At 39.2% G+C, this 14,753-nt stretch overlaps 1 protein-coding gene across 4 annotated transcripts in view; it reads right to left on the bottom strand.

Moving 5' to 3' along the window:
* The window catches only part of myo1b (myosin IB), a 58,915-nt gene extending 44,515 nt beyond the window's left edge, over window positions 1–14,400 (bottom strand). For all 4 annotated transcript variants that reach the window (XM_027012651.2, XM_027012649.2, XM_027012650.2 and 1 more), the window contains exons 1-3: window positions 14,161–14,400; window positions 9,886–10,029; window positions 7,041–7,156 (exon numbers count right to left, since the gene is read on the bottom strand). In XM_027012651.2, the coding sequence (XP_026868452.1) occupies window positions 7,041–7,156; window positions 9,886–10,020 (251 nt within the window). In that variant the 5' untranslated portion in view covers window positions 10,021–10,029; window positions 14,161–14,400. The remainder of the gene's footprint in view (window positions 1–7,040; window positions 7,157–9,885; window positions 10,030–14,160) is intronic.
* Window positions 14,401–14,753: the final 353 nt, after the last annotated feature.

Genomic DNA, 14,753 nt, shown 5'->3' on the forward strand with positions numbered 1-14,753 from the left:
TTCATTTTCAGGAGCAATTTAAGGGTTGGTGGCCATACTTTTAAGATAAGAGATACTTTCCCCTCTTTCCCAGTGAACACTGCTTCAGCTAACACTCCAGGTGCTGAGATTATGTGGTCCTCTGACTTCTTAAATAACTAATTGCAAAGATAACAATTGAACACAAGCTAACATGGAAATCGGAAAAGCCAATTGGCAATAGTTATCATCAAGTATTACCTGTAATATAATGTATGCGTTGTACTTAATTCCATCCTGATGACTTAAATTGTAGACCGTAATTGAAAATGACTGAACAGAATGTTAGTGCAACTACGTGAAGTAGAAATGTAAAGAGAGACTTCACATCTGTTTACAGGAAAAAGTGAAGTATCAAAGCTTAGTCAGATCAAGACAATCTGGGAAAGTAAACTATACCATGTGTGTAAGCGGACAGGGAATAGTTCATTATTGCTTTTTTTTTATCCATGGCTAATTTTCATAGGCAACAACTCTCCAGTAAACAATGCTCTGGCTGCAAAAAATTCATCATGCTCAGCAAGATTGCTCACATTCATTCTTGATCCAAGTTCTGCACAGACTCTGCATAAAGACTCACTATTTTAACTCTTGTCCTTTAAACTCAGTAAGTGGCAGTCCAGCTACTGGCCATTTAATGCAGCATGAGAAGAGATGATGCAGTTGAACCAGTTTTATCTGCTTCTTCCAATGGAAAACAGCCCACTTGGTTAAACATTACTATGTTGTGAACAGTGAGGTGAAGTTTTAGCCCAGTCTAAAGGACACTGGGGTTTGTTTTAAGGGTCTGGACTGTATTGCCCAAACATCTGGCCCACACCCCTACATAAACCTACCTAAAACCTATTTGATATGGGGTGAGGAACTAAGCCAAATACAAAGTGGTCACACAACCACACACACAAAGAATATATAATCAGTGTTGTTCATCAATTACAGTTCAGCATTCAATACCATAATTCCTGCAAAGCTCATTACAAAGCTTAAGGAATTGGGGATAAGCATTCATCTGTGGAACTGAATTCTGGACTTGCAGACCCCAGGTGAAATCATCTCCACACTGACTGAGCACAAGAGCTCCCCATGTTTGTGCATGTATGTGTACTTAGCTCTTTCTTGCATTTCCTGTTGACTCCTGATCATCACCAAGCATAACCATCATTAAATTCCAGTTTACTGAAGAGACAACCATCCTGGTCCTCATCACAGATGAAGAGGAGATAGAGGTGAAGTCAGAATACTGTCAGAGATGTGCAATAACTACCACCTCAGTCTCAATGTCAGCAAAATAATGATGATGACTGAACTACAGGAGACGGTAGGGGGTTGACACACTCCCTTATACATGAATAGACCTGAAGTGGAAAGAGTAGTGTTAAGTTCCACAGTGTGCACATATGACTTCATATGGCATCTCCAATCAACACAATTGCAAGTTCTGCCTTTTAGCAACTCTAATTCTTGCAGAAGTTCACAAAGTTTGGACTGCCCGCTCACCAGCTTCTACAGATGTACCATAGAGGTCATCCTGACTGCCTGTGCCACTGTACAGTATAATGCAGCTGCGTTCATCATAGGTCACCAGCTCCTGCACCAACAGGATACTTACCATTCACAATTACTGAGAGGGGCTCACAACATTACAGTGGACTGCAGCCACCCAACAAACAGTCTGCCTACCAGGCTGCCATTTGGGAGACAGTGCCACAGCATCCATTCCAGGACTAGAAAACCACAGAAAAAGTGTTATGCTATCTGGATACTGAACCAGTGGATGTCCTTCAGAAATCTCCACTGTCACTTAGTCATACTTATTTAGTATTATCTTTTATCTGTCACCCCATGGCCTATACTCAATTTTGCCTTTTTGGAATTTTGTTCGCATACAACTGCTTTAGATACAATGCCACAACACACTTTGCAAACAATGCTCCAGTGACGCCCAATAACAGTGTGCTAAGAGAAAAGGGCTGAGAGTGAGCCCAGGTCTCATTACACATAGCGCAATATGATCTGCCCCTCAGAGACCTCACAGTTCTGCAGTAGCAAGCAGTTCTGGCACATCATAGAAGCAGCTCCCACCATCTGCACCTTAGCCTGCACTGCAGCACAGCACTCAACAAGAACATGTTTTCACCGGGGATAGATTACTGACCAGGTCAGTGGGGCTGGTACCCAGGGGCCCTCAGACCACAGGGCCCAAGGCTGCTCAAAGACTGTGGACACATCACTGGAGATGCAAGAAGTAGATCCCTAGAAAATGTACAAAATCACAAACAATGAACCTTAAAAAAAATGTATACAGTAGCCATACACTAGCCAGTGATCTATGGAGACCCCTGTGCCAGCCCACCCACAGGTCCACAAGTTCTCCTTTTGCAAACATAGAATTAGCATCTTCCACAAATAGCTAAACACAGTTTCCCCTCCTAAATCATGCAAAAAAGGAAAAATAAATAAATAAAATGCAGATATGCAGGAACCTACAGGCTTGTTTGTATATTGGTGTTTTTCAGGTTAGAATAACCAATGCGATTAAAATGTGACAAACTACAAAAATCACTTGTGCTTGCTGGTATTGAATCGCAGGTTGTCTGTCTTTCATGGGCATTTAGGCCAGTGTCAATGTTCCGAATTACAGTGAATCAAATGTTGGAATCGTGGTGCATTCAAAAAAATATTTTTGAGAAACCTAGTTAAGAATATACTTATGATGCTAATGAAACAGCAACGTTTAGCAAGAAGGTTAATGACATTGGCTGCTTTTTGTATTGTTTGCAGTGCTGTTCTCATTTTAGTTTTTCTATTTTTGTCTATGGAATATTTCTGTTGACATTCCAAAATGGATCATTTGGACATTGCCTGTTCATGGTATTAACGTTTACTGTGCGCTGGGCAACTTTTTGGCTTTAGCACACACATCTTCATAGAAAACCCTAAACAGTTCATTTATTGGGACATCAATTTTGATTCCTCAACCCAAGTGTTTAGACGGGTTTTCAGTGGGAAGGATGGGGAGGAGGCGAGAACAGCCTGAAGTCCAAAGGGCAAACATCCTTGTGCTCACAGGCCTCACAAAACCATGATCTGTCCCTGGGGTCCCCAAACACAGACAGTGGCAGATGCGTGACATCACCTATTTCATTTGGCTCTGTTACAATATCCTGCATGACAAGCCTGATTTAAATGTTTAATGTGTCGGGGACATGGATTGCTCAGGGGCAAAATGGCATCATTGGCATGGCCACAGATGATGCCTGTGACATAACTGGTCCTAAAAGCCAGCTGCCAGCTATATGGTCTGTGCCTGCTATAACTGTATTGGTCAGCAGGTGCACACAAGCCCTGAAAATCACTTCTAATAACCAGCGGGACAAAGAGGAAGCTTTATGATTACATATGAGCATTAAAATTGGTGTAGAAATTCACTGTGCCTGCTCAGTCTAATGCATCGAGGACATACATTCACTTGGAAAGCATATTCAGACAGGGAATATTCTAACAGAAAATTGTCAGAATTCAGGTGCTGCAAAAGTTGCAAATGTTCATGTCCACTTCTAACGTTGTTAGAATCATAACATTGTCGTGACAGAGGGTTCGTGTTGCTCCAGTGAACCCTACAGCCATGTTGTCAAGACCCTCATGCTCCTGGTAGGGTTACACTTTCCAAACTTGCCTAGGGGGATGGGCCAATGAAAGAATGATCCACAATGCTGAGGGAGTAAAGCCTGACCCAAAAAAAAAAAAGTGTCCCTGATTCTGTATTTTGTGGCAACTCCCGCAGCTGTGTTAGCATCACATGTATTGGCTTTGCCTCTCCTTTGGTTTATATGAGCTACATGGGGGGGGTCTTGGGATCCCAAAATCTCCATAGTCCTTTTCCTAGGCTTGTAGCACATGCTTGTAGCACTCCAAAATTTCTCAGTGCCAGCACAACACAGGAGAGTATACTAGTTAAAAGCACAGAACCAACTGGTGAAGGTCTGAGTGCCAGGGCTCATCGCTGACAGTGGAAGAGATCATATCATCTCATTGGACACCCAAGACCTGTCTCATGCAGGGCAAACCCTGGATCTGGCAATATGAAGAGTCCCTGGCAATGCTAGATTTTAATGCCATTTTAATGCCAGAATTGTGGCAGAATAGAAGGACCAGCACAGAGGTCCTGCAGCATGGAAACATCCCCAGCACATTAGCGCTGTTTAGCTAGAGACAGCTCAGGTTGGCCACATCGCCAAGGATGCTCTATGGCCAGCTCTCAGAAGGAGACCAGACCAGATGGGCGACCCCAGCTGTGATTACATGACTGCAAACGTGACTTGAAGTTGGTCTGCATTTATGTCAACAGCCTGTAGGTAAATCACAGAAGACCAGGCAGCCTGGAAAACAGTAGTCCAAAATGAAGTCAATGTAGCCAAGAGCACAAAGAGAGTTACAAAGGCTAGATGAAAACAGTCATTGCACCAAATTCAGAAACCTGACGGTAACCACACTACAAAATGCAATATGTGCAAGAAGGTATTGGATTCTTATTGGAAAGGATACGATGGTGATTATTAGCGTATTGCTGCACTAAATTTAACTGTGCCCTATTTAAAAACCAAAACCAGTATGTTAATGAAGCCATGAGACATGACTGACTATAACAGTTCTCTGTCCAAGAGCATCAAAGCATTTTTAAAAAGGCATTTTCAATATTTCACCTAGCATATCCCATTAATTTAGCTGCCCTTTCATGTTTATATATTCACACCATTTGCTGATGCCCTCTGTGGTACCTGTTTGCTCTTCTGCTGTTATTGTTTTTGCAGGTATAGGAAAATTGCGAGCAAACTATTTTGACATTAAAATGATGACATTTCATATAATTTCATTAAAGTTTCCTCTTTTACAGGTGGGTAGCTACACAAGTACAAACCAGATGGTCTAATTGTTGGATTAAAATTAATTAATGAAGTGCTTGCAAAGTTCTGAATAGAATGGCAAAGATTTTAACAAATTCTAATACAGAGATTTTAATCTATGGCTCTCATTGACTTTAAATTATGCCTTCCTACAGTGACAGCAAGCACCTATCAAGCCTATAGAAATCCAGACCTATTCAATATACAACTATTCCACAACAGGGTGATGCAGTGACCTTGCATATGATCAGGAATCAACTGGTTGCTTTTGTGTCCACTAGCTCAGTTGCTCAAAAGCTGCATAATCATGCTAGTAAAAATCATTTCAGTTGATTAGGTTTGATGTCTCATTATTTCAGAGATTAGGAATGTTTACATCCTATCAAGCAAATGGCACACCAAAGCAGAAAGCTGCAGTCTTTCACTTATTTACAAATAATGAAGATATCAGAAATTACTCTATCAGCAAGAATCTCTCCACTTGTTTGCTTACCTTTTAAGATTGCTGTTTTGTACTCTTGCCAAGAGGTGTTGACAATAAATACGGTTTTGCTTTGGGTAAGCAGTCAGTAGGAGAAAAACCTACACTTTTATAAGTATTATAACACAGAGCATCTAGTGAAGGAGAATTAAAAACTCATGAAAAAAGGTTGTTTAGAAGCAGTAACATAGAAGCAATTGTTACATTTTGCTGGCAAACCATATGGATGAAAATAAGTAACACACAAGAGCAACATTCAGTGTAATTTTGACTAAGAAGTAGAAAACTAAAAGATGATGTATCAATGTACTGTACTTCAAACATTAAGTGCTGCAGCACCAAGGATGCCTAATAAAATGGAACTTCACATCTGACCAATCCTAGGAGTCAAAACCACCTTTTCTTGAAAAAATTCAATACTCAGAACACAGAGGATTGTAAATCAAAACCATTCTTTATAGCTCCAGAGCAATCTAACAGCACACTGGACAAAGCAGCTGGCTTGGATCAGCTGTTGCTTAGACCCTTGGCTCTGGATGACACACAGATGCAGCCAAAGCCCTGACTTTAGATAAACAGGTGAGTAAGACTGAAACACATGAATAAGACACGAGCAGAGAACACTCCAGCCCAGAGGAAATGCTAGCTGTAAGTGGGGAAGCTTCTAGAGGAGCTTAGCTTGATATGATATATATTAGGTAAAACTATGAAAACTATGAATAAAGTTGGAAATAACAATTAGCAAGACACATCTGTTAAAGAAATTCTCTCCTTTACAATGGGAGAAACAATGAGAACATATGAGACAGCAGCTGAGATCTAGCTAAAGCAAAAATGTTGCTTAGGTTTACAGTGTGGGGCATTTTTGGCACAGGGTCACTGGTCTTGCAGTGCACCAGTGTGCATTTGCAGACATCTGTGGAAAACTGTTTGTTTTGACCACTCTAGAGGGACAGATGACCATTAGCTGGAGCATGGCCAAAAGAAGCCATAGCCCTCTTCAATAAAACAGGACCCCTTTTCTCAGGGGTCATGGAGAGCAGGAAGGCTCACACATTTGAGGCCATTTATCAAACATAGTGATGACTTTATATATTAAATGTTCTTTCAATGGTGGTATACATTTCATAGTCTGAAGAATAGAAAAGCTAGGATCAGCTGAAGATAACTCAATTACAATGAAATGACATTATAACCCCACCGCCAAAAACCACTAGTTTGTTAAAAGGTGAAATTTTCATCGAGACATTACAAGGGATGTGGTGTTCTATAGTGTTTTATGGAAGCTTCACATGGTCACACATGGCCTACATGTTTGCACCAATTTTGCAAAGTTCTCAATTACTGAAAAGACATCAGTCAGTACAATCTTCAAGTACTTTGTTCTTGTTCTCTTTTCTATACAAAGATGCACTTATCCACAACAAGAATACCTTATGTCCAAGTTGAAAAGCAAGCAGGTTTTAAGTTTATGCGCCACTCAAGAAAAATGTAGACAGCTACAGTCCATGTAAAGCATTTGACATTTCACTCAGACCAAGGGATAAAGATGCATCTTGTTGTCGCTCTTTATTTGCCATGTAACTCTCCTACTCAATATGCTTGAATAGACTTAACAAAAAGCAGGCTGGACTTACATGTGTGGGCTGAGCTCATAGAAGTTTCTGTTGCGATACTCTTCCACCTTGTCTGCTGTGTAGATGGGAAGGGACCTGTAAGGGTTCATGGAGATCACCACACTTCCAATGTAGGTCTGCAAATCAAAGGAATGGAGAAAGGGAATGATTTGGAGAAAATGCTTAACAGGATGCATCCATAAAAATTACCTAATGAAAACGCAAAACTTCTTATGCACTGTGTAATGTTCCATAAGAGATTCATACTGCAAAGTTTTTCACATCTAGCTCAGAGCCCAAGATCAGACACTATTAGATGGCCACACACACACACACACACACACACACACACACACACACACACACACACACACACACACACACACACACACACACACACACACCCCCCCCCCCCCCCCCCCAGTCCAACAGCTGGGAAATCAGGAGAGTTACACGGAGGTAAGCGGAACACTGCATCCGTCAACACTTCCTAGCTGGGAATTTTTGGGATATTGTTCTGACCCGCAGGAGCTCAAAATCAACAGCACATGAGAACACAAAAGAAAAATGTGTGGAATCTCATGAGGAATTGGTATGGCCAGGAGAAACACAATGAACAGTGAGGGCAGTGGTGTGTGATGAATCATGCTCACGGAGAGAGAGCAATGCAACTACCTAATCACCAAACACTAGAAATAATCTGATTTAAAGTACAATTCATGAGGACTAAGAGACCAGTCTGAAAGGACTTGAATTCAACTTTTTCTTTGCCACTGTTGCCTTTGGCATGCTTACAGGGGCCTTGTACTCTGACGTCTGTAAAGCAGCTTTGTGACAATGGCTGTTGTAAAAGGTTTTAGATAAAATACATTTGACTTTGGTTTCATCCTAAATTAGACTAGTGCCAGATCAACGGAATGATCAGAATTGTCTACAACTTTTAAGAGCATTAATGTGTGTGCCATAGCAACGCAGTCCACACCCTACGGAGTGGACATGGACGGCATGAGGAAAACTTTACAAACTGGAGGACAAAACTAAATAGAAGGTTGGACGTAGAAACACAGACAACTCCCATTGTGTAAATGCTACCTGATATACGTGAGCCACTCAATAACATAACTACAGCTCTGTGTATTCTGGAATTGAAAACATGCAACCATACAAACCCCCTCCTATTTTACACAATGACAGGTGGCATCCTTTCACTACTGTGCAGGTTTTTAATAAAGCTCACAATAGCAGGGAGGTGAGGCTATTGTGAGCTTTAGCTCTTTACTACAATGAGAGAAATAAAGACTAGCATACATAATTAAATCTAAACGGAACCAAATCTAAACTGAGCCATTGCTGGTACATCATGTGGTGTAATTAGTGTCAGATGGTGAAGTTTTACTCCGGATATTACAAAAATACATGATATGACGGCTGAGGACACTTAACATACCACTAGGACTGCTGGCTGACTAAACCAGAGTAAATGTGTCTTCTCACACCAAGTAGACATGTAGTGTAGAACATTTCAGGCTTAGTCGAGAACTCGGGGCTTGCAGAAAGGCTGTGTGTTAAAAACGGATCATTACTGCTATTGGTGAACCCTCTCAGATTTCATAATCACAGAGCAAATTTCTCATTATCTGTTGGTCACAAACTAAACTGAACATTCCAAGTTACACTTTGATCACTTTGAAGGCTAACCCTCAAAATGACCTATTGGTGATATTGGTTTTATGCAAGAAAGACAAAAATTATTAACTAAAAAAATATTGTTTGCATAAATGCAGTCCCCATGCTATAGAAGCCCCAAGCTTACAGAAATGATATATTGCTCTTTTGTTTCAGTTCTCCTCTTCTCAATAAGACATACCTTTCATTCAAATACCATTAGTCAGACTGCAGATCTGAAGCAAATATAAGAAAATAAAGACCAAAAAACATGCTTAGGAAACCAGAGATAAAGTTGTAGAAGAAACTTTGAAGAAGCTACAGAATTTAGTGGCATTAAGATGTACCAAATCAAGGATATTAAGACCTCTGCATACAGGGATATAGAGCAAGACAACCTGCTTTAGAGCAAGGCACTCTGCTTTATCGCACATTTTATCGTAAAAAAGATAAAATGTGCGATAAAGTTTTGTGGACAGATGATACAAATTTGGAGGATTTTGGCAAAAGCTTAAAACACAATGTGGTGCAAACCTAAAAAACCTAACACTGCCCATTCCTGAGCAAACACAATCAGTTATACATGATGTGATGGCATCATCTGTGGGGTTGCTTTTTGTTGAAATAGAAGGATGGCTAGATGGTGTAACATACAGAGATATAGAGCAACACAACCTGCTTTAGTCTATTAAAAAAAATGGAGGTTGAGAGAGAATTCAACTTTTCATCCGGACAGTGATGCAAAGCAAAAGGCCAAAGCATTACAGGAGTGGTTAAACATCAAGAGGGTGAATATGCTATATTAGCCAAGTCAAAACAAGACTTCAATACAATAAAGAATCTGTGACAGTATTTAAAAAGTTGCAGCCCAGAAGCATCACCCAAATAACCTTTGGTTGGTTTTTCGTGGGTGCTTGTGAGTCAGAGTCTGAATGAATGGGACATGCAGAGGAGGAAAAAATAAATAAATAACTAAATGGTAGAAAAATGAAAGAACTTAGAGACACTGGTATGGAAAGAATGGAAACAAGTCATCTGATTGAAAGAAAAGAGGTCAAACTTAGCCTGCTACCTAGCACACAAAAAGGTGGGGCACAATCAGTGACAAAGCCAGTAACAGGATGGTTACAATTGTTAATGAGATCTACCAGCAAGCAATTCTCCCTCTTAGTGTTAATGATGAGCACTTCAAAGGACTCACATAGATCTCATTGTGGCTGAAACGCTTTTGTAGGTTGTCAATGAAGGTTTCCTCTGACAGGGGTTCAAGAAGGACCATGTCGCCCACCCCTATCATGTTGTCAAGAAGTGACGTCTTCACCTCCATTTTGGACATAATCCGCCCCTGCAGTGTTAAAAAGAAACACATCAGTTATTTACACACACAAGGTACACAGACGAAGACTCTCACAGATCCAGACAATCACAGCATTTTCAAAGAATTTTAAAGCATCCCACTTATCACAAGTCAGGTTTAGAGGCAATGAGCTGCATGGGTTCTAAACATGGCCAGTGCAAATAAACCCACAGAACATGTTTGCACAGCAGTAGTTTGGACTACAGGAGCCTTTTTATTCAACCAGGCGGTCTAAGTTCAGTTCAGAACACCATGGACAGAGTTCCACAGGGAATTATGTAATGAAGCAACCCTATCCCTGATCTCTATCTCTGTGCTCTTCATGGACATTTATATTTTGGGGTATTGAAATGAATCCACATTTTAATACATAAGAATGGTCAAACCCGGCCTTTACTGCAAAGGTTACAGAATTCAGTTTTAATCTAATCAGAAATTATACATCATACCTGTATATGGTAAGGGGTGTACTGCATAAAAATAAACAAATACACAGAATTAACTAACCTAATCAACAGTCAAAAGAAAACTAAATACAAGGAAATTCCATGACTCCCTACATAACCTAAACCAGGTGAACGGCCAGAAAGAAAATCTCAGGCCTTTGCCTCCTGAAGGTGACAACCTGTATTATAGTTCACCAAAATATTTATACAAGACATGCAAGTCAACATTCAATATTATGCTTTCCGTTCACATAATAGGCTTAAAAAAACAGTAATTGAAAAAAAAAAAAAAGGGGAGGACACTTCACTTAGAGACAAGAGACATACTGGCACGCATGTCCTGAGACAAAAACATTATTTGGGTGGTAATTTTTTGTCTTCTTCCACAGTATTTGGTCAAAAATCCCAATAATATAGTACAGGAGAAAAGGAGGCCCAGCTTCATTCAAAGCCTAGATAGGCAGCTTTTACAAACTGGTTTGTCTCCACAAATCTATGAATGTGGAGGATTAGCAGCAGATCTGATAATATGAGGCCTGAGGCTTAGAAAGCCTGCTGCAGACGCACACCCACTGCTGCTGTGAACAATCTGTTATCAATATTTAAATTACTTTTACACAATGGGCCTTATATTAGTCTACTGTGTGTAATGAAAACATGCTTCTGGACATTTTCCCAGAACATTCTGCTATATGCAGACAAGACAAGAACATGCCATTGTGGTACATTTTAAAACTTTTTTTTTAAATGCTAAAAAATCCATGTATTTTGCAGTTTGGTAAAAAATAAAACTAACTAAACAGCAAGATGCAGAAACACAATCCATAGTTAGTGGTAAAAGGAGAAGGGATATGTAGAGAAAAGGCCACTGCTGGCCATTCTCTGACCAAGACATCTTTAAAAGCTCAGATTCTAAATACATTATACCAAAAAGGTCTTTTATTACACTATAATACTAGAAACAGAATTTCATTGTTTCCAAATGACAAAAAGCTAATCTAGTCTTATATAGAACACATGCCCTAGAGAAAGTAAATATTTTTCTCTAGGACAACAAGTATCCAGAAAGTGCTTGAGAACCACATCTGCATGTTTATCCATACATCTCCTGGTACTCTGTTAATCTCATATGAGACCATTAATTCTTTGTACAGATTCCAAAGGTAAACTTTTTATGCACACAACTCTCATTACTTCTTTGTGTACAAACGTAAAGCAGGAAAATTAATGGATGCTAGTCTAAGCAGTTGATTTATTTGAATGATTGACATTCAAGAGACTGTTCTACTTCATTTGCACATTTCCCATTACAAATTATTCTTTGTCTAGTGGTGAAATGTTCTTAGTTATGTTGGGGACAACCATAACCTGGTAGAAGTCTCAAGTCAACAGATGCAACAGACTGATCGTAAACTAGACTAAAGGCTTTTATACATAAGGATAGTGTGAGATATTAGGCATAAAGGAAAACATTAATAAAAAGTATAAGAGTATTAACAGAACTTTACTACTAAATTGTCACCATTCCGTGTCAATGGTGAATTAAAATGTAAAAAAAAAATTAAAATTCGTCAATTAAAAAAAAAAAAAAAAAGATATTGCTCCAGTGCTCTAGTTAATTCTACTGGAAGAGAGGCCTCCAGTGAAGGAACATGTTGAAAAAAGTGCTTAAATCCATTAGAGGAAGAGCAGCCAAAATCATCAGACAAAGTGAAGTGGGATTTACCCAGCAGCCTGGCCAGCAAAATGACCAAGATCCTGGATAATCCCATCTGCTGAACGGCCCCCTCCCTCCCCAACACCACACGCAGTAAATCTTTGAAATCAAATACTGCTTTGGACAACGTGCGCTATATTTAAGCACGGTGCAAAGAATAAGAGAGTGAACCGAACAAGTGTGCTTATCTAAACTAAGAAATCAATTTTTCTTTTTCAAATTCAAATGCTGACTATCAGAATATCTCATTTTAGCTGCCTTATTCAAACAATTACCTGAAAAAAACAAACAAAAAAAACAAAAACAAAAAACAAAAACTGTTTTCGTTGCACAGGATGATACTGCTGGCCCTAATGGGGCTTAATGCAAACCTTCGAATGAAATGCTAACCAGACTGGATAGCAATTTGCTGACAATTGTGGTTGCAAATGGATCCAAATGGAGTGGAAAAGTTGAAGCTTCGAAGAGCAGACATTGCAGCTATTCATGACAACTTCATGGTAAGCTGCTCAGTGATCTAAACATTATCATGAGCATTTCCTGCTGCCATTGTAAACTCTCAGAGCTTGACTTTGGCCACACTCCCATGGGCTCCTTACTCGGCAAAATTCATTCTTTTTAAAAAAAATATTCTGGTCAACTATAAATGTGCGTTACTGGGCCTGTGGATAATATAAGGGTCTATGTACTAGAATCAGATTTCAGAAAGACATTTCACAGCTTCACAAGTCACACTCATACACAGTTTTCAGCCCCATCATTGTGCATGGAAAATGCCTTTGAGATGTTATTACTGTAAACTATTAGCAATAAACAAAAACAATGACTGTCATTTCCATTAATATTCTCTAAACATTACCTCCTTTATTGCACACTTGGCTATAGATTTAGAGACAGTAGGTTTATGCATATATATGATGTTCTACTAATATAACCATCTTCACTATACCCTCAACTGACTGAGCAGAAAGATTGAAAGGGATTGAAAAGACTGGAATTGCATATTTATGAAAGGATCCCCATATGTAGCCTCACTGTTCACTTGCCCTAAAGTGTCAATTTGGGTGCTCTGGAATACAAAGCTAGGTACCATAATCATCACTCATATCACCATGAGCCTGTACCATGAAGCATGAATTATGAAATTATGGGGTTAAAGAGAGAAAAGGCAAAAGACACACACTTATTCCTGGCATTAAAAAAAGATCTGCATGATTCTCTGTATGATTATCTTTAAACAAACCTTATTCAAGAAGTGGGAAAGCAGTAGATGATATTGCCAAAACTTCAAATCACCAATACAGTGACTATAGTGAATGCAGTAGTGAATGTATGCTCTACATTCTGAATGTGGCAATGCACACAATGCTCTACAAACAAAGCAGATTGCAATTTAATTGTATGTATTCAATCACCTTTAAAAGTGAAAGCTGCTCAACAAAAGTTCTTCCACTTGATAAGTGTTTGCTAACGAATAAACGAAAACTAAAAGAAACCTTTTATTTTAACTTTTAAGCAGAGTACGTTATTAGAACAGCATTCAGTTTAAACCTTTAACCAAACAACCAACTCCTGCTTAAAAGAAAACAGTTGCAGACCCTTTGTGTCTGCCATGCCTTACAACCACCACAGACGATGAAAGCCAAGCAAATGTCGCAAACGTGCATCAACTTTGACATTTTTGTCACAGTAGATCGAGTTCAAGCTCTTCTCTGAACTTTTTAAGAGGTTAAAATCGAACACATGATTTTAGTTTCTTTCTGATAAATGATGTCACAACATCGATTTCTTTTTCAAAGCGATTTCCTATTTTTGCAGTGTAGCATCATAAGAAGTGTGTGCCAGAGCTAAAAAAATAATAATAATAAAAAAAAAAGTCGAAAAAATTCCGTTTTATGGTCAAAGGCAACGCTGGGCTTAACAAAATGTTACACATTTGAATAGAACAAAACTTGCCTCGTATTCAGAATGGAATTTTCTTTGCAGCCCCCTTCTGAAGGGAAGGGTAACATCCAGAGGTGTTTGCAAAGTAACTCTTCGGTCCTTTCCCGGCTTTTTAAAACGTATTTGTCCTTTTTTGAGCACGAAGTCGCGTCGTTCAGTGAAACTGCGCTGAGTAGTGAACGTGGACTCACGGGCACTGGGAGTGGCTCAAACTCTAAACGTACCACAGTCATAATCACCTATCCCAACCCAAAGCACACATCTTCCCGAGCCATACTGCCTCACTATCTACTATCAACAATGCCACACACATCGCCCTCGTGTGTCGTTTTGGTGGAATGGCTATCTGGCTAAATAAACAAGTGGAACAGCTTGTGTTGAGACCAACTTTAATTTTATATGTATACATGTATACATATAATTACATTTTATTTCAATTTAAAAAGAGTGGGAAAGAAAGAAATCAGTGATATATATATATATATATATATATATATATATATATATATATATATATATATATATATATATATATATAGATAGATAGATAGATAGATAGATAGATAGATAGATAGATAGTTAGATACACTGCCTGGCCAAAAAAA

This window comes from Electrophorus electricus, chromosome 2, assembly GCF_013358815.1.
Source record: "Electrophorus electricus isolate fEleEle1 chromosome 2, fEleEle1.pri, whole genome shotgun sequence".
In the NCBI taxonomy this organism is placed as follows: Eukaryota; Metazoa; Chordata; class Actinopteri; order Gymnotiformes; family Gymnotidae; genus Electrophorus; species Electrophorus electricus.